The sequence below is a fragment of the Mastigoproctus giganteus genome, chromosome 1, assembly GCF_048544385.1.
Source record: "Mastigoproctus giganteus isolate SK-2022 chromosome 1, ASM4854438v1, whole genome shotgun sequence".
NCBI classification, from domain to species: Eukaryota; Metazoa; Arthropoda; class Arachnida; order Uropygi; family Thelyphonidae; genus Mastigoproctus; species Mastigoproctus giganteus.
The window spans coordinates 194,832,657-194,856,018 of record NC_143575.1 but is presented as its reverse complement, the minus strand read 5'-3'; the positions used below and the strand labels follow the sequence as shown (position 1 = coordinate 194,856,018).

At 37.2% G+C, this 23,362-nt stretch overlaps 1 protein-coding gene across 1 annotated transcript in view; it reads right to left on the bottom strand.

Moving 5' to 3' along the window:
- Sting (transmembrane protein sting) overlaps positions 1 to 23,362 on the bottom strand; it is a 103,759-nt gene that overhangs the window by 63,368 nt on the left and 17,029 nt on the right. Inside the window, exon 3 of the mRNA XM_090383827.1 lies at positions 7,850 to 8,100. Within this exon, the coding sequence (XP_090239953.1) occupies positions 7,850 to 8,100 (251 nt within the window). The remainder of the gene's footprint in view (positions 1 to 7,849; positions 8,101 to 23,362) is intronic.

Below are 23,362 nucleotides of genomic sequence, written 5' to 3'. Positions count from 1 at the left end.
GTTGGCGGTGGTTGAGGTTTGAGCACGTTTTTCGAGTGTTGCGGAGGACTGCGGCAGTCTTGAATCGGATCTCGTTGGCAGTTTCTTCGGGAAGGTTGGTAATACTGGCTTCTATGCCCATAGCGAGCTGTGTGATGGGAGGTTTCGATGGTATAACGGCGAATTTCATACCGTTTGATAAAACACTCAGCTGCTCATTGGACAGTTGTTTGTTACTTAGATTCAAGACGAAAGAAGTCGTGTCGTCTGAACGAGTGTTCGTCTTTAAGGAGTTAGTTTCTATGCTCAAGTTTATGAACTTGCGCTGTTGGCGTAAACGGTAGGTATCCGAGGTCTGACTAGCCCGATGGCAGATGGTATGTATAAGGTTTGTAAATACAATAGGCGAGACCTTACCTTGTATGTGTTGTAACAGTCTGGAAGATCTGGAGAAGCAGATACACCAGAACCCACCTACACCTATTACAACGTGGTGTAGATATGTCGACGATATTTTTACCATAATACCACGTGGTTCTGAAACGGTACTACTAGAATACCTCAACTCTCTATCCAATTTCATCAAGTTTACCGTAGAATCAGAGGTGGACGGTTCGCTCCCGTTTCTGACGTGCTAGTGCATCGCGTAGGCCCACATCTAGAGACCTCAGTATACCGCAAACCCATGTGGTGCGGTCAATTCACCAACTACGGGTCCGGCCACGCTCCAAGCCATCTCAGTAGCACTGCCCGCACCCTGTTCTCCAGGGCCTGGAGCCATTCCAGCACCGACACAATTAGACGTAACGAGATCTCCCGTGTGAAGGCGGACTTAACCAGATGCGGTTATCCATCCCATGTACTAAACAGATGCTTGTTACAGGCACAAGAACTTACTTCCAACCCAAGACCTCCGAAGCAAGTCGGCATATCATCCGCCTACATTCCGTATTATCCAGGAGTGTCAGGACGTATCTCGAAGATCCTGAGAAGTTACAACATAAAATGTGTACAATTACCAGGTAGGAACCTACGTTCACTTGTCTCCAGTGTGAAGACCCCTGTCACACCTGTCTTACGCAGCAATGTAGTGTACCGTATCACCTGTAGGGCCTGTAACAGTTGCTACGTAGGTGAGACATCGAGACGTCTCCAGGATCGCCTCACGGAACACGACAGAGCAATCCGGCTTGCCGAAACTGACCAGTCCGCGCTTGCAGAACATTTTTGGGCTACCAACCACGATCTTGACCCCAAGCGCGACTTTGAGATAGTGGACCACGCGCGACACTTTCGCCACCGCCTATGGCTAGAGTCACTAAACATAATGAACAACCCTAAGGCATTAAATCGCCAGAAAGGCATGCGTATACATCCAATCCTGGAGACAACCGTTTTATTGATGGATGATCACTGGCGCAAGGCAGCACACGTCCGTGCTACAACAATGACGAATGAGTAACGTGCCACAGTTTGCTTGTAATGTATTTAAAAATTCTGTCAGTTGAGAAAGGGACACGAGTTCCGAAAGCTTCTGGAAATATTTTATTTTATTTTATTTTACTGGGTATACTTTAAATAAATATCTGTTAAACTATGGACCCCAGTACTCCAGGCCCATTTGTCACTATTCGATCACTTTATGGCCATAATACCTACAACGATTGTGCACAGTTGCAAAAGTGCTTCCTCTCAATAGCTCGCTACAGGCAACATTTACGCTTCGCCCACAGATGCAAAAGCAATCGAATTATACCTAAAGGGTTCCGATACAAAGCCCCGTTCCACAACTCTCATATGGATCGTGCCTGCTTTAACTTCAGCCTGCGCACGTTAAATTTATGGATATCCCATCTCCACCGTGAAATCAGGAACGCTGACTACAACAAGTCCAGACTGTTACAACACATACAAGGTAAGGTCTCGCCTATTGTATTTACAAACCTTATACATACCATCTGCCATCGGGCTAGTCAGACCTCGGATACCTACCGTTTACGCCAACAGCGCAAGTTCATAAACTTGAGCATAGAAACTAACTCCTTAAAGACGAACACTCGTTCAGACGACACGACTTCTTTCGTCTTGAATCTAAGTAACAAACAACTGTCCAATGAGCAGCTGAGTGTTTTATCAAACGGTATGAAATTCGCCGTTATACCATCGAAACCTCCCATCACACAGCTCGCTATGGGCATAGAAGCCAGTATTACCAACCTTCCCGAAGAAACTGCCAACGAGATCCGATTCAAGACTGCCGCAGTCCTCCGCAACACTCGAAAAACGTGCTCAAACCTCAACCACCGCCAACGTGCCGCCCTGTCATCTATAAGAAAAGACAACTCCATCGTTGTACTTCCTGCTGATAAAGGGCGCCGGACTGTTGTGCTGGACCGATCAGCCTACCGAGAGAAAGCCTTGGCCCTATTACTCGATCCTAACGTATATGAACCTCTACCTGATCCTCCCGTTAAAGTCTTGAAACGTCTGGAAGCAAATGTTAATAAACTTGTCCACGCATGGCTTAAAGATAAGAAGATCCCGACCGCGACTCACCATCTTCTGCGTGCTACTGGCTGCCAACTACCACAATTCTACGGATTACCAAAGATCCATAAACCGGGTATTCCTCTCAGACCTATAGTGTCTTGCTGCAGTGCCCCAACGTATGAACTGTCCAAACACATCGCGAGCCTCCTCTCGCCTCTTATAGGTAATACATCTCACACCGTTAAAAACAGCAGTGAATTCATTAACACCATTAAGGACATTTCAATCCCTGATAACTCTGTCATGGCATCATTTGACGTGGTTTCTTTATTCACCTCGATTCCCGTCCAACAGGCCGTGCACTGCGCCAGAAGGCTCCTTGAGAGCGACTTAAGCCTCCAATCCAGGACGTCACTATCCACTGATGACATCTGTACCGCCCTCAACCTATGCCTCTCTAGCAGCATCTTCACCTTTGAAGACTCACTCTACAAACAAGTACATGGCACTGCTATGGGTGCCCCTGTCAGTTCCGTAGTAGCTAACATCGCCATGGAAGATCTGGAGAAGCAGATACACCAGAACCCACCTACACCTATTACAACGTGGTGTAGATATGTCGACGATATTTTTACCATAATACCACGTGGTTCTGAAACGGTACTACTAGAATACCTCAACTCTCTATCCAATTTCATCAAGTTTACCGTAGAATCAGAGGTGGACGGTTCGCTCCCGTTTCTGGACGTGCTAGTGCATCGCGTAGGCCCACATCTAGAGACCTCAGTATACCGCAAACCCATGTGGTGCGGTCAATTCACCAACTACGGGTCCGGCCACGCTCCAAGCCATCTCAGTAGCACTGCCCGCACCCTGTTCTCCAGGGCCTGGAGCCATTCCAGCACCGACACAATTAGACGTAACGAGATCTCCCGTGTGAAGGCGGACTTAACCAGATGCGGTTATCCATCCCATGTACTAAACAGATGCTTGTTACAGGCACAAGAACTTACTTCCAACCCAAGACCTCCGAAGCAAGTCGGCATATCATCCGCCTACATTCCGTATTATCCAGGAGTGTCAGGACGTATCTCGAAGATCCTGAGAAGTTACAACATAAAATGTGTACAATTACCAGGTAGGAACCTACGTTCACTTGTCTCCAGTGTGAAGACCCCTGTCACACCTGTCTTACGCAGCAATGTAGTGTACCGTATCACCTGTAGGGCCTGTAACAGTTGCTACGTAGGTGAGACATCGAGACGTCTCCAGGATCGCCTCACGGAACACGACAGAGCAATCCGGCTTGCCGAAACTGACCAGTCCGCGCTTGCAGAACATTTTTGGGCTACCAACCACGATCTTGACCCCAAGCGCGACTTTGAGATAGTGGACCACGCGCGACACTTTCGCCACCGCCTATGGCTAGAGTCACTAAACATAATGAACAACCCTAAGGCATTAAATCGCCAGAAAGGCATGCGTATACATCCAATCCTGGAGACAACCGTTTTATTGATGGATGATCACTGGCGCAAGGCAGCACACGTCCGTGCTACAACAATGACGAATGAGTAACGTGCCACAGTTTGCTTGTAATGTATTTAAAAATTCTGTCAGTTGAGAAAGGGACACGAGTTCCGAAAGCTTCTGGAAATATTTTATTTTATTTTATTTTACTGGGTATACTTTAAATAAATATCTGTTAGAAAGACTCCTATCAGCATTGAGCCTGCTCAATCCATTCAAGGCCTTATGTACCTCAATCAGATCACATCACAGGCGCCTAATCTTCAGACGCTGCAATTTGCGGAACTTAAGCCTTTCTTCATAAGAGCACCCCTTTGTTCCCCTCATCAGTCTTGTTGCCCTTCTCTGTACTCATTCTAGCAACTCTACATCCTTCCTAAAATGAGGCTTCCAGACCATTGTCTTATACAAGGGGATAATCATCTCCTTAGCCCTGCTCGCAAAATTCCTGTATATCATTGATAAGACCCCATGACCAGCCTGTCTGCACTGTTCAGAAAACTTCATATCTGACTGTACAATTACCCCCAGGTCTTTTTCATTCTCTACCACCCTGAGTGTAGGCGCCTCCATAGCCAGGTGGGCAGGAGTGGCAGTGCATAGCACACGATTCTTGATTAGACCGGGGTTCGAGTCAGTCGGAAAGGTCAGAGAATGACCACCGCATATCCCCGGAGCAACATGGCCTTAGTTGTTAATGCTCCTAAAAACCAAATAACAAACAAACAACACTGAGTGTAGTACCACCCAGTTGGTACATTTCTCTGGGGTTACTGCTACCCATATGCAGTACTTTGCATTTGTCAATGTTAAACTTCAGTTGCCACTTCTCAGACAATCTGCCTAACTTTTCTAGATCCTGTTGCAATAGCATACTTTCTTTACTGTTATTCAAACCTTTGTATCATCTGCAAACTTTGACATTAAGCTTGATATACCTTCATCAATATCATTGATAAATATACAAAACAATAATGGGCCCAGCATCGAACCCTGGGGGACACCACTAATAACATTAGTCCAAGAAGAGCAATATCCATTGATTACCACTTTCTGTCTTCTCCCACTCAACCATCCTTTTATTCATTGTAGCAACTTGCCCTTAATGCCCTACTACTCCAATTTGTATAGTAGTCTTCCATGTGCAATAGTATTAAAAGAGTTCCTGAAATCCAAGTATATGATATCAAAATTACTTTTTGCATCCAGTTCCTTTGTGACCACATCATAGTATCCAATCAAATTGGTCAGACAAGACATCCCCTTAACAAACTCATGCTGTGTTTAAATTATTACTGCATTATCAATGCTTGTTTAACCAGTGACTCCATTATTTTCCCTGGAACAGAAGTGAAACTAACAGGTCTTTTCATAATGAGGGGGTTCAAAAGGTGACTTGTGTCACCTTTTGAACCCCCTTTGTGAACTGGAGATACATTTGCACATCTCCAGTCCGTGGGGACTTCCTCTGAGTCCATGCTCTCATAATTATGGCTAAGGGCTTGCTTACTTCCTTTGCCACCTCCTTTAATATAACTGGATATATCCCATCCACCCCATGCGCCTTTCTTATGTTTAACTTCAACAATTTCTCCTCCACTTTGCTCTCAGTTATTACAAAATTATTTTAACACCGTGTTAGTTTGATAAACATCTGGCCCTCTCCTCCTTGAATAACTCCTCGTGTGTGAATGTTGACATAAAATACTCATTTAAATTGGCAGCTATCTGAGAATGATCATCTACAGTAAAACCATTGATATCAAGTGGATCAATCTGAATCATCCACTTTCTTTTGTAGTTTATATAAGTAAAGAAGTCTTTGCTGTTTTTCTCTGCATCCATTGCTAAAGATTTATCATAATCCGCCTTTGCTTGCCTAACCTCTTTTGTGACTTGATTACAGACTAGCTTATATATACAATAGACTTCAGTGTCGCCTGATAATTTATATGCATCCCATGCATTTATCTTCTCTGCCACGAGTCTCACTAGTTCATCTGACATCCATTTGGGCCTAAACCTTGAACAGTATTTCTTAGTTGGAACAAAAAGCCTTTATCCCTGATGGTAGTAGTAACTAACATCTTTAAGAAATCCCACATCAGTACACTGTGATCACTGCAACCTAGTGGTTCCTTTATCTGTAAATTTTTAATGCATGAAGAATCACTGCTGATAATCAGATCAAGAGTGTTACTCTCTCTGGTTGCCTCTCTAACATGCTGCTGTAGAAAACAATTACCCAATAAATCCACAAAAGCCTTGCTAGTGTGCAAGTGACCAACACACAAGTTCCAGTCAATATCAGTGGAAGTTAAAATCCCCCATTATAAGACACTGATTTACTGGCTCACTCTATTTCTCTGTACAATTGTTCATTGTAGTCATCAGAGTCATTAAGCCTACCTTCATCTTTGCTTTCCCAGTAATTATGTCACACCAAACTGGCTCAACATTGCACTGTCCATCTATGTCAACTGGATGCACTTCCTTAGATTTTATGTGGTTCTTAACTAACAACATAAGGCATAATTTTCAGCATACATTTTCATATATAACAGCATCATTTTCAAAGACACATTATCAAATTGTGGTGGTAGCATTTGTGCATTCTTTTTAAAATTGGTAATGCTGAGCAAACAGCAGTGTACTTTTAAAAATACCGTTCAATACAATAGTGAATACCATAGGTGAGAAAAGTGTTATTTTAAGAACTAGTGGCAACAAGAAACAATAATGAACTTTAATGCTGTTCATAATGACTGATGGCAGAAAATGACCACTGTATGTAATCCTGAAAATAAAGGCACTGCTAAAAGTCAATGTGTGATCATTCAGTCACAAGAATCAGGTTGCAATAGAAATAATGACCCTAAGCACAAGCTCAGCTGATGATAAAGACAAAAGAAGAGAAGAGTAAGTGTACTGGTATATATCTGTTTTGATATTGGATAGTTTTGTTTGATTTGAGAATGGGGCACAATGGGATACAACAGCTTTTCTTATGTATTACAGTATGAATTACTGGCAGGGTAAGCTTACCTATTATGTATACTTTAAGACTTCAATAAATTTGCATAAAAAGTTTTTTATTTTAAATTTTTAATGCCTTAAAAATAGGGACATGGTACATTCAAGGGTGCAAGGTATTCAAGAAAATAAAGTAATCGATACTACATAATACCATGATAACAAAAACACTTCCTACATAATTTTCCCTTTCAACAAGGCCAGTTTCAAATGATACCTTGGTAGTACTTAGGAAAGCTGCCTTATGAAGAATGGCTTGGATTATTACTTGTAAGTAAAGAAAAATAAGAGATGAATTATCTGGGATGAAATAACTTGGTGGCTAAAAGAAAACTTCCTACAATTCAGTCTAAATCTCTTTCCTCATAATTTGAATTTATGTGATCTGGTTCTGGAATCATTTATAACAGTGAAAATTTTGCCTTCATTCATTTTACTATCCCCTCTCCGAGCCTTATAAACCTTAATCTAACCCTCGCTGTCAAGCTTTGTAGCCCACACATAAAGTCTTTCCTAATATGGGTGGCCTTTTGCAGATCTCACCAAGCAGGTGGGATCTTTTGAATGTGCTCAATGTATTGAATGATTAACAAGTTTCTATGGACCGCTAGGTGCACACTGAAACTTGCAATCTGATAGCCAATCATGTTGTGTTTATTAATTGCAACAGTCCAGGAACTTCTTGACTATATTATGTATTCCCCGTCTTTGTTTCTATGATACTTGCTATTCTGATATTGTATGTTATGATTATTGCAGCCATTTGTTATTCTAGTGCCACATGGTGAAACTGTTAAAGATATTATAAAATTCTTACTTGTTTGTCATTGCTATACACAACTTCATACACAGTGCTATTATAAGGCCTGTCTTTTATTCCACCTGCATTCTGATAAAGTGTAGGAATTTCTCTGGAACGCTGAAGTCGAGGAAGTTGTGTTTCATCACCTTCCATGTCTTCCAGATTTCCTTTTAAATTACATGAAGCTGGTAAAAGGATTATTATTTTCTTCACTGTAACTTCTACTTCATGACTATCTTCAAACTGTTTAATTCTCTCCAATATAGCTAAGCGTGTAAAGAAATATAAAACAAATATGAATAATTAGTTCTTGTTTAGATGACAACAAACCTGTAATAGTAAAAGAACATGGAAAATCTTCTCAGTGTATTTAATTACAAAATAATGATGAAGAATATGTTGTGAAAAGTAAACCAGTGAAAAATGATGCTTGATACACATATTACTTTACCAAGTTTTATTTTGTGATATCAATATAGCTAAGCATGTCAGAGTAAAAACTTTATCTGGCATACATAGGGATCAGGGCATTCTGGTTATCTAAATTTTCCAGTTATCTAAGCATCCCAACAAACTAGGAAAAAATAAATGGATAACAGTAATAAAACTAAAATTTTAGATATGTACCAATTTAAAACATATTGCAACCAACAAAAAAGTGTGTATAGGGAAATCAAAACAAATAAAATTTAATCTTATTTTATTAAAAAAAAAACTGCAATTATTGTATAGTACTGTAATAGAAATTCAAATTAAACATTTACTCATTCTCTTCATCAATATCTTTGGTACATATAGATGTAAGAGTGCATAAAATGTAACTGCAAAACTGCATTATTCAATTCAGGCAAAGTGAAATGACCAAATCACAATGGCAAACTTTTTGTATAGCAGACTTTACCAAATAGTAAGTAATTAAAAAGACAATTCATCATACATTATACAGAGTGCAACTTTCTTCAAGTTCTATAATGCATAAGTATGTGTTCTCTAATAGAAGGAAATCTATATAATAATTTTCTTATGTCCCTCCATCTGGAACACTCTTTGAACTTCAATAACTCAACAACTATACAAGTTTTTCATTTGATTCCTTTTGCACTAGGTTTTATTTAGCAGTAAAATTGAAGGGGGGAAAAAATCCAAAAAAAAAAAAAAAAAATTCCAATCAATTATCAAATCCTGAGAATTGATTTATCTCCCAGTGAAACTAACTTGTCATTTAGTTTGAAGAGAAGACAAAGTAATTCAGAAAAAGAAAATTCGGTTTTTCATTCTAAAAAAAAATTTAAAACAATCTAGTTCCCCCATTTCCTTTAGAAAAATATTTATATCTTGTTCTGAACTGACTTTGAAAAGTAAATTAACATATCATTATCACAGTTACCTTAATTAAATGGTAAAGGCTGGATTATATACAAAATTTATCTATTTAAAAATCACTTTTTGTTTTTTGGTATCATAAATCAATAGCACTTGCTTGCATTTTATTACACAAAGTAAACTCAAAACAAAGTTGTTTACACTTAAACCAATATTAACATATTCTTCTGTTTTTTTGATTCAAATAATGTAAACCCAATGGAATGAGTTTTTGATAACTATTTTTTTAAGGCAGGAAAATTCAAATGTGAGGTGTTTTTATTCCCTTTTATCATACCAGAAACATTGAAGATGGCAACACGCAGGTTTCACTGTCCATATAAAAACATTGACTTGATCAATGTAATCGGCAAATCAATTGTAATATGCATCGAAAGTGGAAAAGGAAACAACTACAAAGGGAAGAGAAGTACAGAAACTATGAGATGTAATATAAATAATTACTGACAGATCCAACTACCGCATTTTGCATAGATTTCAGTCATTCTCATTTTATATACACCCAGGCTCCTCATTAAAAAAAAAAAATATATATATATATATATATATATATATATATATATTGTGTTTTTATTATTTTAGTTAGTGTCTAATTGATTGTTTTTAATTTGTCCCTTGCTACGTTAATGTCATTGCCATGGGCAATTGGACTATTATACGTGCTTGATATATTTTAGTTTGATTGCTTAGATTAATTAAATTTTGGTGTCTATTTTCTGTAGGGTATTAGGTGTATCCTGAACAGGAGATTTTGTTAGCGTTTTAAGTCTAACCTATTCCTAGGGGTCTGTGGTGTTCAAATTATATAATAACTAAAGAAGTTAGTTATAATTCTAATTATTTAACTTTAATTAATAATATTAATCAATACTAACTAACATTCCCTTACCTGGTCATCTATCCGCTATTTCATTAGCATTAGCATTAGTAGAGGCATTTGATGCAAGAAAGCAAGCTTATGTAGCATCAGCCAAAAAAAAAAAAAAAAAAAAAAAACCCACTTCCACTTCACCCCTCTGTTCGTTCAAAATACCTGTCCAGCTGAGCCTTAAACTTATTTAGGCTATCAACCTCCACCACAAGGGATGGAAGTCTGTTCCACCAACCAACCACCCGCTGGCTAAAGGCAAATTTCCGCACGTCTATCCTACATCTGTCTTTCCTCAATTTGAATTTATGCCCTCTCAGGTGATTTTTCTGAGCTAGAGGAAGAATCCCATCAGCATTGAGCATGCTTAAACCATTCAAGGCTTTATACACCTCTATCAGATCACCTCGCTGGTGCCTAGTCTCCAGACACTGTAATTTGCAAAACTTAAGCCTTTCTTCGTAAGAGCACCCCTTTGTTCCATTCACTAATCTTGTTGCCCTTCTCTGTACTCGTTCCAGCAGCTCTACATCCTTCTTGAAATGAGGCCTCCAGACCTGTATACAGTACTCTAGGTGTGGCCTGACCATCGCATTATACAATGGAATAATCACCTCCTTATCCCTGCTGGAAAAATTCCTGTATATCACTGACAATACTCCATGAGCTACTCTTGCAGCCCATCTGCACTGCTCAGAGAACTTCATATCTGCCTGCACAACCACCCCCAAGTCCCTTTCATTCTCTACCACTGTCAGTGTAGTACCACAGAGTTGATACGTTGCTCTGGGGTTGCTGTTTCCCATGTGTAGTACTTTACATTTGTCAATGTTAAACTTCATTTGCCACCTCTCAGCCCATCTGCTCAACCTTTCCAGATCCTGTTGCAGCAGCATAGTGTCAGTAGTGTCCTTGACAACCCTGCCAACCTTTGTATCGTCTGCAAACTTGGACATTAAGCCCGATATACCATCATCAATATCATTTATAAATACAGAAAACAATAATGGACCCAACACTGAGCCCTGAGGGACTCCACTAATAACATCAGTCCACGATGAGCAGTGTCCATTGATTACCACTCTCTGTCTTCTCCCCCTCAACCACCCCTTTATCCATAGCAGCAATTTGCCTCCAATGTCACAATGCTCCAATCTGTGTAGCAGTCTTCCATGTGCAACAGTATCAAAAGCCTTTCTAAGATCCAAGTATATAATATCAAAGTTATTCCCTGCATCCAGTTCTTTTGTGACTGCATCATAGTATCCAATCAAGTTGGTCAGGCAAGACTTCCCCTTAACAAAACCATGCTGTGTCTGAGCTATAACTGAAGTCTTGTCTAAATGATCCTGCAGTGCTTCTTTAACCAGTGCCTCCATTAATTTTCCTGGAACAGAAGTTAAGCTCACAGGTCTATAATTACTTGTGTCAGCCTTTGATCCTCCTTTGTGAATTGGGGTCACATTTGCACATTTCCAGTCTATGGGTACCTCCCCTGAGTCCAAGGAAGCTCTCATAATTATGGCTAAGGGTTTGCTTACTTCCTTTGCTGCCTCCTTTAATATAACTGGATAGATCCCATCCACCCCGGGTGCCTTTCTTGTGTTTATCTTCAACAGTTTCTCCTCCACTTTACTCCCAGTTATTTCAAGATTCTGTAGCTTACTGCTAGAGTTGAATACACCTCTGGCATTCCCCTCGCTGAATACCTCCTCATGTGTGAATGTCGATGCAAAATATTCATTTAGTTTGTTAGCTACCTGAGCAGGATCATCAACACTTGACCCATCAATATCAAGTGGACCAATCTGATTCATCCCCTTCCTTCTAGAATTTACATAAGTAAAGAACTCTTTGCTGTTTTTCTTTGCATCCCTTGCCAAGGATTTCTCATAATCTGCCTTCGCCTGCCTAACCTCCTTTGTAACTTGGTTGCATATCAACTTGTATCTATCATAGGCTTCTGTGTCATGTCTTAATTTGTATGTATCCCATGCATTTTTCTTCTCTGCCATATGCCTCATTAGTTCATCTGACATCCATTTTGGCCTAAACCTTGAACAATATTTCTTAGTTGGTATGTAAAGCCTAGTAGCTTCCAAGATAAGTTCTTTGAATGCTTCCCATTTTGAATTTGCTGTTGGTAACATCATCAGTTGGTCCCACTGTATAAAATTTAAATACTGTCTCAGTCCATCGTAGTCGCCTTTACGGAAGCAATAACCCTTCCCTTTACCCCTAATGGTAGTTACCTCTTTGAGTAAATACCACTTCAGCACACTGTGATCACTGCCACCTAGTGGTTCATTTATCTGCAGATTCTTAATGCATGAAGAACCACTGCTGATAATCAAATCAAGAGTATTACTCCCTCTAGTTGCCTCCCGAACATGCTGATGTAGAAAACAATCATCCAATAAATCCACAAAAGCCCTGCTAGTGTGTGAGTAACCAGCCCCCAAAATCCAGTCAATATCTGGGAAATTAAAATCTCCCATTATAAGACACTCTGATTTACTGGCCCACTCTATTTCCCTGTACAGTTCCTTATTATACTCATCAGAGTCATTAGGCCTATAGCACACTCTTACTCTCAATTTTGATCTCCCAATGTTTATGTCACACCAAACTGACTCCACACTGCACTGTCCAGCGATGTCGACTGGCTTCACTTCCTTGATTTTTATGTGTTTCTTAACTAATAGCATAATACCTCCCCCCTTCCTATCCTGTCTATCCTTTCTGTAGACGTTGTACTCCCCAAATTGCAGTTCCGCATCCCTTATATCTGTGTGACACCACGTCTCTGATATCCCAACAATATCAGCCGGGGTGCGGGCTGGGTTGGGGGGGGTTGTTTCCGTTTTAACTCCGTGGTGAACATTAATTTGAAAATAACGTGATTTGGTTGTATTTTATTTACAAGCGTTATTTTTTGTTATTTACATAAGTTGGTTTGCTATCCCTTTGGACTGGGCCGGTATAGCTTTTCTAAGGCATAACAGCCCGTTATGTCCTCGGGGATAGCTACTTACATATTTACAGCCTCCTGTAAAGTGAATGTTACCTTGCGTCTCGTTACACACAAATTTATTTTTTATTTTGAAGGGTGGGTTAATATAGGAAGCCGGATTATAGTGCGGTCAGAGGACGAGCCTCCTCTGAGCGTAAGAGATCCGGACCTTAATTTAGGTATTTTGATATTGATATTTGATTTTTGTTATCAATAAGTGTGGCTGCTTTTATGTGGTGTTTGCTATAATTGTAGGGTATATTGTTTTTTGTGAGTGTTTTTATCAGTTTGTTAATTGCTTCTGTTGTGTTTTCTGTATTACTGCATATTTTTATTATTCTGGTTGTTTGGTTCCTAATTGTGTTTCCGTATATGTGTTTTGCAATGTTGCTATCCCAGTGGATGAGCTTTATAGCTGGGAAGTTGAAGTGGTCTCTTTTGTCATAATGTTTAGTTTCGATTTTGTTATTGTTGATAGTGATCTGGCTGTCTAGGTAATATGCTTGTAAGTTGCTGTTTTGGTTGGTACGTTCTATGCTGAGGTCGGTGGGGTATATTACTTGGGCTAGTGTTTCAAAACCGTCGTGGTTGATGACTAGGACGTCATCGATATATCTAAATATGTTGATTTCTTCTGTTATGTTATTTTCGAAGTGGTGTAAGTATAGGTTGGCAATCGCACTGGAGCAGCACGATCCCATGGCTATTCTTCTGGTCTGTAAATAGATTCTGTTTCCCATCATTACATAGTTATTTTTGACGTTGAGATTGACTAAATCGTTCCAGTATTGTTTGTTACAGTTTAAACTATTTTGGTGGTTTTGAAAGTAGACTGAAAGGACTTTAATTAAATTGTCATGTGATATGCTGGTGAATAGGTTTTGGAAGTCATAGGTGTATAGGCTTCTTATCTTATTGCTTTTGTTTTGGATGTAGTCTAGATATGTTTTGTTGCTGGTGATTATTTTGGTGCTAGTTATTTCATTGAATATAATTTTAAGTTTGTCTTTCAATAGGTTACTGGAAACTTTTGTATAACTGTTTTTCCCTGCTGTTATGAACCTTTTGCCGGTGGGTATTTTGTGATCCAGTAAATGAATGGGTATTTTGTGATTTCTATTTTCAGTTTTAGTTTTTTGTGTAGTGCTATCATCTTCTTATTGATGCTGTTGGGTGTGGATACTATTTGTTTGTATGTTTCACTGTTGTCCATTTCTTCTTTAATAGTCTCTATGTAAAACATTTTGCATATTATGCTAAAGTTGTTGCTGGCCTTGTCTGTGTTCGTTATAACGAATTTCTTCTGCAGTTCTTTCGTCTTGTGTTTAATGACTTTCAAATTGTATTGTTTGACTTGATTCTTTATTGTTAAGACACCTTGGATTTTATTCATGATTTTTTCCGTGGTAATGTTTATCCATATTTGGAATGCCTCTATGGGTGTGTTAAATTTGTGTGCAGTTTTGAATGCGAATTGCAGTAAATCCTTGTATAAGGATTTACGTGTGCTGAATAAATTGGTTGGGCTATTGGGTCTGAATTTTGTTCCTTTTTCCATTATTTCTTTAAGTGTTTGATCAAAATTCAAAAAATGCAACAGCAAACTATGTAAAACCTGTCCCTACATGCACAGACACCATTTAAATTCTAAAGAAGCACCAACATTCTGTCACACCAAAAATGTAATCTACCTAATTACATGCGGGATATGTGGGATACAATACATCGGACAAACAAGTACGGAGCTCCACCTTCGTATGAACCTTCACAGATCACAAATAAACAGATTTGATGAAAACGCTGCAACAGACGCCCAACAAAACAGGGCAGACAAATACAATAACGAAATCGAATACAGACATTTCAAAATGCATGACTTCGCCAACGTATCCATTGCCATTCTGACAATTATCGACAACAACACACAAAGAGGAATCATGGAGGATCTGTTCATTCTTTTATATAAATCACTATATCCCTATGGATTAAACAATCGATTCAACGGAAGGAATTTCGCATTCACCAGCCCAGAAACATGTACTTACAACATCTTCCAGATCAGCAAAAACTGGCAATATAATGGCATTAAAAACGTAAAATTACAGGAATACAATAAAAACAACAGCAAAATACCAATAAATATCAATGATTTCGAAAAACTATTAACAGAATGGGACACAAACCCCATAAACATCAAAAATATACACAACACACTATTCTCTATTAAAATAAGCAAACTTAAAGCACTTAGCAAAATATACCAAAGGCAAAATACCCAGAACATACACCTCAACAATATACTTGAAGATATATTTAAATTCAGAATAGGCATAAATTTCAACGAACATACTAAAAAAGAGTACTGCATAATTAAATACCAAAACCGTTTATACGACACAGTTAATATAGGTAATATCATAAATAATAACAAATGTTACCTACCCATCAAAAACACACAAATAAACATTAGATACAGATACACCAAGCCAATAGGACTAACCATCTGCAATTACAAAAACACCATTGATAATATGAATGAAGGAGAACAAACTTGTCACTGCCAGGAAAGTAGATATAAAAATTCCATCAATACACATTACAATCATATAGTAACAGGAGACCTCAATATTACCGAAGACAAAACGCTAAGAGAAACAATGAAAAAGGGTACAAAATTCAGACCCAACACCCCAATTAGATTGGAATATATAAAAAAATCAATATACACAGATCTGTTACAATTTGCATTAAAAGCTGCATACAAAAGCAATGAACCTATAGAATCATTCCAATGTTGGATAAACGCCAATACTGAAAACATACTAGACTGTTTCAGGGAAAACATAACAATACAAAAACATCATATAAATAACAATCACTTAAATTTAAAAACTATCAACAATAAAATCAAAGAATTACAAAACAAATTTGTTATCACTAGAACCGACAAAGCAAACAATAATTTCAGTATCATTTGCAAAAGATTCTACATAGAAGCCATAAAAGAGGAATTGCATGACAATGAAACATACAAGTACATAGAAGCCAATCCAAACAGCATCAGCAAAAAATATTGGCTATGCATAAAAAGATGCAATAGACAGGATGCAATACCCCTACATATACTGGATTCCGAAATATCACAAGATTCCTACGGGAAAAAGATTCATTACTTCAGGCAAAAACAGCTATATCAAGTATATAAGTAAGATCATGGAAGACAAATTAAAAAACATCACCAAAGAAATTAAAAACACCAGAATTATCAACAACAACAAAGAATATTTGGACGATTTAAAAAACCAAAACAATAATATTAAAAGTATAAACACATACAACTTCAAAAACCTCTTTACAAGCATAGCGCACGACAACCTAATGGAAGTACTACAGATATATTACCAAAAATATCACAACGTACTACAATGCAACAAACAATACTGGAATGACCTCACAAAAATCAGTGTCAAAGGAAACTACATACTAATGGGAGGCAAAATGTATATACAAAGCAGGGGGATAGCTATGGGATCCAGCAGTTCATGCGCCATGGCTAACTTCTACCTGCACCATTATGAAAGTAACATTACGGACAATATAAAATTTTACAGATATATAGATGACGTACTCGTGATCAACCATGACAGCTTTATAAATGTAGCAAAGAACAATTACCCAGCAGACCTAAAAATTTAATGTTCAAATCCGGATAACAACCAAAAAGCTGTCTACTTAGACAGCGAAATTGCCATCCACCCAGACAAAATATATACACATCACCATGATAAAAGAGACCATTTTAATTTCGAAACAATAAAACTCACACACTGGGAAAGTAACATATCAAAGCATATACATGGTAATACCATAAGAAATCAAACAAACAGACTATTAAAAATATGCAACAATATAAATAGCGGAAAAATAGCAATACAAAAACTCATCAAAACACTGGATAGAAACAAAATTCCCAAACAATACAGTAGATATCACATAAAAACTGCCATATACGCAAATATTAGAAAACACCACCCCAAACCCATATACATTTATCAAAAACCAGCTAAAAATAAAAATAAAATAGTAATTACTCAGAAGAGTATCCCCTTATTTACTAGGTTTATTGCACTCAGGCGAGGCTCGTCGCCTGACTGCACCACGACCTATTGCCAAAATTGAACCCCCCCCCCATAGTAAGAGGCTGTATATATGTATAGGGCTTTGCCTCTGGACAAATAAGTGCTGTTCGCCTTGGAAAAGCGGTACCGGCACTGTCCGAGGTAAGGCATAAAACAAATGTAAAAATAATGTAAATACGCAAATAAATAAAAAAATTCATCGATTCAACAACAAAATCCACAATAGACATTGGCCTGAAAATCGGGGACTTCGGCCAATACACCATCGGCACACAGTAAAACGTTAATGCGACTGCGCCATAAAAATAGCCATCCTTAAAACAAGTTAAAGGCGGGAAACTTTCCCTTTTCGACTCTTCGACTTCCACTGGAACACATCAAGTAAGTAATAGTATTGCAATACAAAAAAACTTACCCGTAGGGCTTTGTGTATTCTATCACAGTTGCTGTAGAGATTATAAAGAATTAATTTAATTCATAATAAATAATAATAATTTAACTAACAACAATCAAGAAGAATAAAATAATCATAAGTCCAAAAAAATTCAAAAAGAACCTTGGAATTTAGAATTAATTTAATAGCAAAGCTGTGATAGATGCAAACAGAAACGGGTAAGTAAAAAATGCATTACATCGAATGGGCCGTCAATCCACTCAAAGCCCCCGATGAAGTAGGGGATTGACGTCCATGTGATGTAATACAAAAAATGTATAAAAATGTATAAATTATAGATATAGTTATAAAATAATATTGATAATTTGCCTATTGCTACAGTTTTTCATCAATAAGTGTTATGAAAATTTCTTTAGTAATGCACAACAAGTTGCAAAATCCTAAATGTATAGGCCACGGGTAATTAAGATAACCGAGAATAGGCTAGCTTAAAGACCAGTAATGTATTAACTATAATATCTACAGGTAAAAAACACCGGCACGGACAATGTTTAATTAGCCATCATGGCGAAAAACAATGACATTAATGATGAACAAAGACGAATTAAACCACAATAGAATGATAATACAAAAGAATAATAATAGGTACTCTGTTTGTACCCATGCATTGCTAAAACAGCTACTGGGACAACAGAAAAAGCTAGAAAGAAATTAAATAAAACTACTATAATAGAATATTAAAAATAAAATGCGAACTGAAACATCATAATACAAAAGAATAATTATATATATATATAGTTAAGAATATATATTTTCTTAACTATATATATAATATATATATATATATATAGTTAAGTTTATTAGTAAATTAATAAGAGGAGTTTACCTCGATATAGTACGTAGAACACTTCCGTATGATACCCTCCAGAAATTAAAACGAAAAAATCGTCAACTTACCGGTACATTAAAGTAAAATATAAATAATTAAATAATCAATTTAACACAATTCAAAATCAATTTAAAACAATTAAAATTCAAATTAACGCAATTAAAAGAATCTAACGAAAATATTCAAAACGATTTTCCTTCCTGAAGCTGACAATGCTTTTCGACCGACTGTCGTGATCACAGGAATGAAAATTACCGAATCAGGTTAAACCTGCAACTTAAATAGTGATTATATGTCTTTGCGCATGCACGTAAAGGTCCACGCATCGGAGATCAAATATGGCCGCCGAACATTAACAGAATTCTCGTGTAATTTAATTTCAACGGTTTCTGCAATTAATAGTCGCGCATAATTACGTTCAACGTTAAGTATTTTGGCCTCGTTAAATAAAAAAGTATGTTTTTCGTTAATGGCATGAAAGGCTAATTCTGACGCTGCTGAACGAGAAGCACGAACTGAGGCTTCGTGTTGATTTACACGAATATTAAGAGAAAACCACGTCGAACCTTGGTAAGACGAGTTGCAATCACCGCAAGAAATGTTGTATACCAGATCATTAATTTGTGTTGCGAACGCGGAAAGAATCGAGCAATTGTTCAGTATAGTGTTAACTTCCGTATAGGCCTAGCTATAATTTTAAATTCGGTATCTTTAAAGAATCTGTTAAGCTGTTTGTGCCACTGTTCAACATAAATTGATTATGAATTGTGTTAAATTGATTATTTAATTATTTACATTTTACTTTAATGTACCGGTAAGTTGTCGATTTTTTCGTTTTAATTTCTGGAGGGTATCATACGGAAGTGTTCTACGTACTATATTGAGGTAAACTCCTCTTATTAATTTACTAATATTATTATCAACGTAGAACATATTGAGTATTACAGCTCTGATTCATACTATCTAATATATAGTTAAGAAAATAGAACAGATAAATCAAATAATACCATTCAGGAATTCTAAGAAAACGCAAAGGATTTAAAAAAAAAAAAAAAATTGTTATCGTTGTTTACCCACAATCCAGATGACTTCAACTGGAGCCAACCACCCAGACTGAAGGCAAAAAACGACAAGAAGTTCTCTGTTTCTGTAATGATCAATATATGCTAAGTAATTTGAATTTAAACCAAATATAGGTAATTAAAAATAGTTAAGAAAATTTAGCATCAAAAGTAAGAAATTATAAATGTAAGGATATATTAAACATCGTTGACCCGATGATTAATATATGCTTTTCTTAGAATTCCTGAATGGTATTATTTGATTTATCTGTTCTGTTATTATCTTCAATATTTTATACATATTTTATACATATTATGGTTGTAATGCATAATTGCTCTGCAACTGCATTGACCCATAAATATTAGTTACAGTTGTTATAATTATTAACTTCCTTTCCTTATTACTGATATAAATAAATATATATATATATATATATATTATACAGGCACTCCTTGACTTATGTACTTAATTGGTTTTTTTTCATGTAAGTCCAACTTCAGTCTCGTAAATACTAACTACATGTATAGTTTTTTTTTTTTTTTTTGTTAGTTGTTGGTGCATCGGCTTCTGTGGCCACAATGCACCTCCCAAAGTTTTTGCATTTTACTGTGATCCAAGCCTGAGGCAGGATTCGAACCCGTGATACGTGTACAGTACGGTACAAGTCACCAAGATTATAACCCCCAACAAACTTCACCAGGTCATGTGTACAGCACTGTTTACATACCTGTAAACAATAATGTATAGTGTATAAACAAGAAACAATACACAAGAACAAAAATAAACAAGAGTTTAGTTTGCTGACATCATTGTTAGTGTTGTGGAGAAGGAGGATCATAAACTTTCGATGACACCGATTCTGGTGATCTGGGAGGAGACTAACTGGTCCTGGTACCACCTGTGGATGTCATATGTTCACGTCTACTTTCTTGAAAAACTGATGGATTTTAATCTGCACAGTTTTCTTCTTCTTCTCTTTGTAGATTAGCTCATAGCAAGCAATGGCATTGTATACACCTGTTGCCACTTTGGCATGCTGCTTGGTGTTAGGACCTCAAACCTCAAATGATGATAATACTTTATCTATTAAAGAAAGAACTTCAGCTAGCTGCTTGCAAATGAAATTTTTTTTCAACAACTTCTTCCTCTTCAGCTTCCTTCTGCTATTTCTGTTTTTCAAGTTCAAAGAGATCTTCATTGGTCAGCTCCTGAGAGTAGCTTTCCAACAATTGGTAAACACACTCTTCCTCCACCTTGAGATCCAATTGTTTTCCGAGCACCACCACGTTTTTCGAGACTGACTCTACCTCTTCAAATGTACAGAAGTCATGAGCAAACTGTAGGATGAGTTTCTTCCAGATCCCATTCATATTTGATGATACAGCATCTGTATTCTTTATTGCATCGTAGATGTTACATTCTTTTCAAAACTACTTTAAGGTCATTCCACCCTCTCTTTCTGTTGCAATTAAGGCTTCCTTAAGTTCTTTCTGAGTAATAATAAGACTTGAATGTAGCAATAACCCCCTAATACATTGGCTATAAGAGGGAGGTGGTAGTAGGAGTCAGGTACACCACTTTAATATTAGAATGAAAATCATCAACGTGAGGTGGATGGCAAGGAGCATTGTCCACTATTAAAAGGATCTTGAATGGAAGGTTGTTTTCAGCACAGTACTTTTCTACTTGTTATGAAATGTTTGTTGAACCACTCCTTGAAGATTTCGAGAGTAACCCAGGCCTTAGAGTTAGACATCCAGATGACTGGAAGTGAAGCCTTGATAATGCCTTTGCATGTGAAAACCCTTGAAATGTGCAGTGGTCATTTCCTGACCTTTCCGCATCCTCCATATTTGGTGGTCACGTGCTCAGACCCTGGTCTAATCAAGAAGCGTGGGCTACACACTGCTGTTCCTGCCCACCTGGTTATGGAGATGCTTATATGCAGTGGCAGTAAATATATGCACGTATGCTTTATTCTGTTGCACACATGCTTTATTCTGCTTCATAATTCGGTGCTCTCATGTCAACTTGGATGCATTTTTCATTCTTCTGATATTTTTTATATTATATTTATATAATATAAAAATGATATATCTCTTTTGGATAATCCCCACAAGAGATATATCACCTTGCCTAGAAATTGGAGTGCCACCAAAGATAAGCATAGGAGCAGAAGAATCCTTTTTGCAGGATATAAGACAAGGCTGAGCTTTAGAAGGATTGAAATCAATTAAGTTGTCTTTGCCCCACTGGAGAATTACCTGGAGATTGGCATTTGACTCGAAGTTTGTAAGTGATTGCAAACTTCAAGAAAATCTACACCACAAAAATGTTTGCAAGTTGCTTTGCAGCAACCTCTGGTGAAAATGCTGTCATCCTCAAAGATTTTTGGAGATCAAAGTTCAACATGCTGAATTGTGTGAGACTGATTGTAAGTTCTTAGAATGATGTTTCCACAAGGTGTATAAATTCAGCCTGGAAAAACATCTGGTCTTTAATTATCCATAACATTGACAGATTTGAAGATGATGGAGCTTTGACAAATGATGTCCCCCTTGGTAAATCAATGGGTCTGGAGGTTAGCGAAGAGGATGTGGAGGACCTTATGAAATGAAAGTAGGTGTGGGCTAACAACAGAGAAGCTACAAGAGTTGGATAAAATTAGGGAGAGTGACATTGAAGAGGAAGAAAAAGACACCCAAAAAGTGTCAACTAAAGACTGTCATTTCTTGTTGGGAGAGTTTAAAAGAAGTGGTAAAAAATACGTTGACGTTGAAAACACTGAACTCATGATGTGTGAAATGGAAGACAAAGTCATTTCTTACTTCAGGAAGCTACAAAAAAGTAATAAAAATAGTACTTTGGATAGTTTCTTTGTCAGTAGCAACAAAAGACTGAAAAGACACATGAATCTTGACATAGTCCCACCACCACTATGCCACCACTGATTTCATCAGTTCTGCACTTCCAAGTTTTTTTTTTCTTTTAAGATGTTTTATGATTATTAAATAATCTTTATAAAACACAATAAAATTTTTAATGTAAAAATGAAGTATAACATGTAGGAAATACCTATTTAATGAGTTGTTGAGGAACAAATTACAAGAAATCAATGTATTACTGGTTTCAACTTACAACATTTTCAACATACAGTGGATTTTGTGGAGCGAATTACCATTGGATGTTGGGGCCCCACTGTATAAACAGCTTCTATATATACATATTGTTACTACCCTTACTGTAAACAATGAATGCAAAAAAAAAAAAAAAAAAAAAAAATTAAATAAACGACAGTATTTAAAAAAAAATGAAAGCATTAAATATTGAAATAAAAATGGAAGTTTTAAATTTTTGGTGAAATTTAATGAGCAATTACAGATTTATTTTAGGAGAACAAAAAAAAAAAAACAAGGGAGGGTGGGGCTACCAAACTCACATTCATTCTTAAAAAAAAACTAGCCAAATATAAGAAGTCCCCCCCACCTCTGATTAAAAAATTAACCATCAGAAATGAAACAATATTGCTTGTGTATGTTTTATTTCAATAAATTTTTATTTAATAACATTTGAGTTTTAATATGTTATTTACCAATCATAGGGCAAAACTCTATGATTGGTAAATTTGCTCATACAAATAAGTTTGAAAATAGGGTAAGCATTGGCAACTTATAGCTTTTATGGGACCTATCCCTGATTATTATATGAAAATTGGGCATGCTACACCATGCATTTCTACAGCATGCTGGTTTTTTTTAAACACATGTTGCACATTATAGC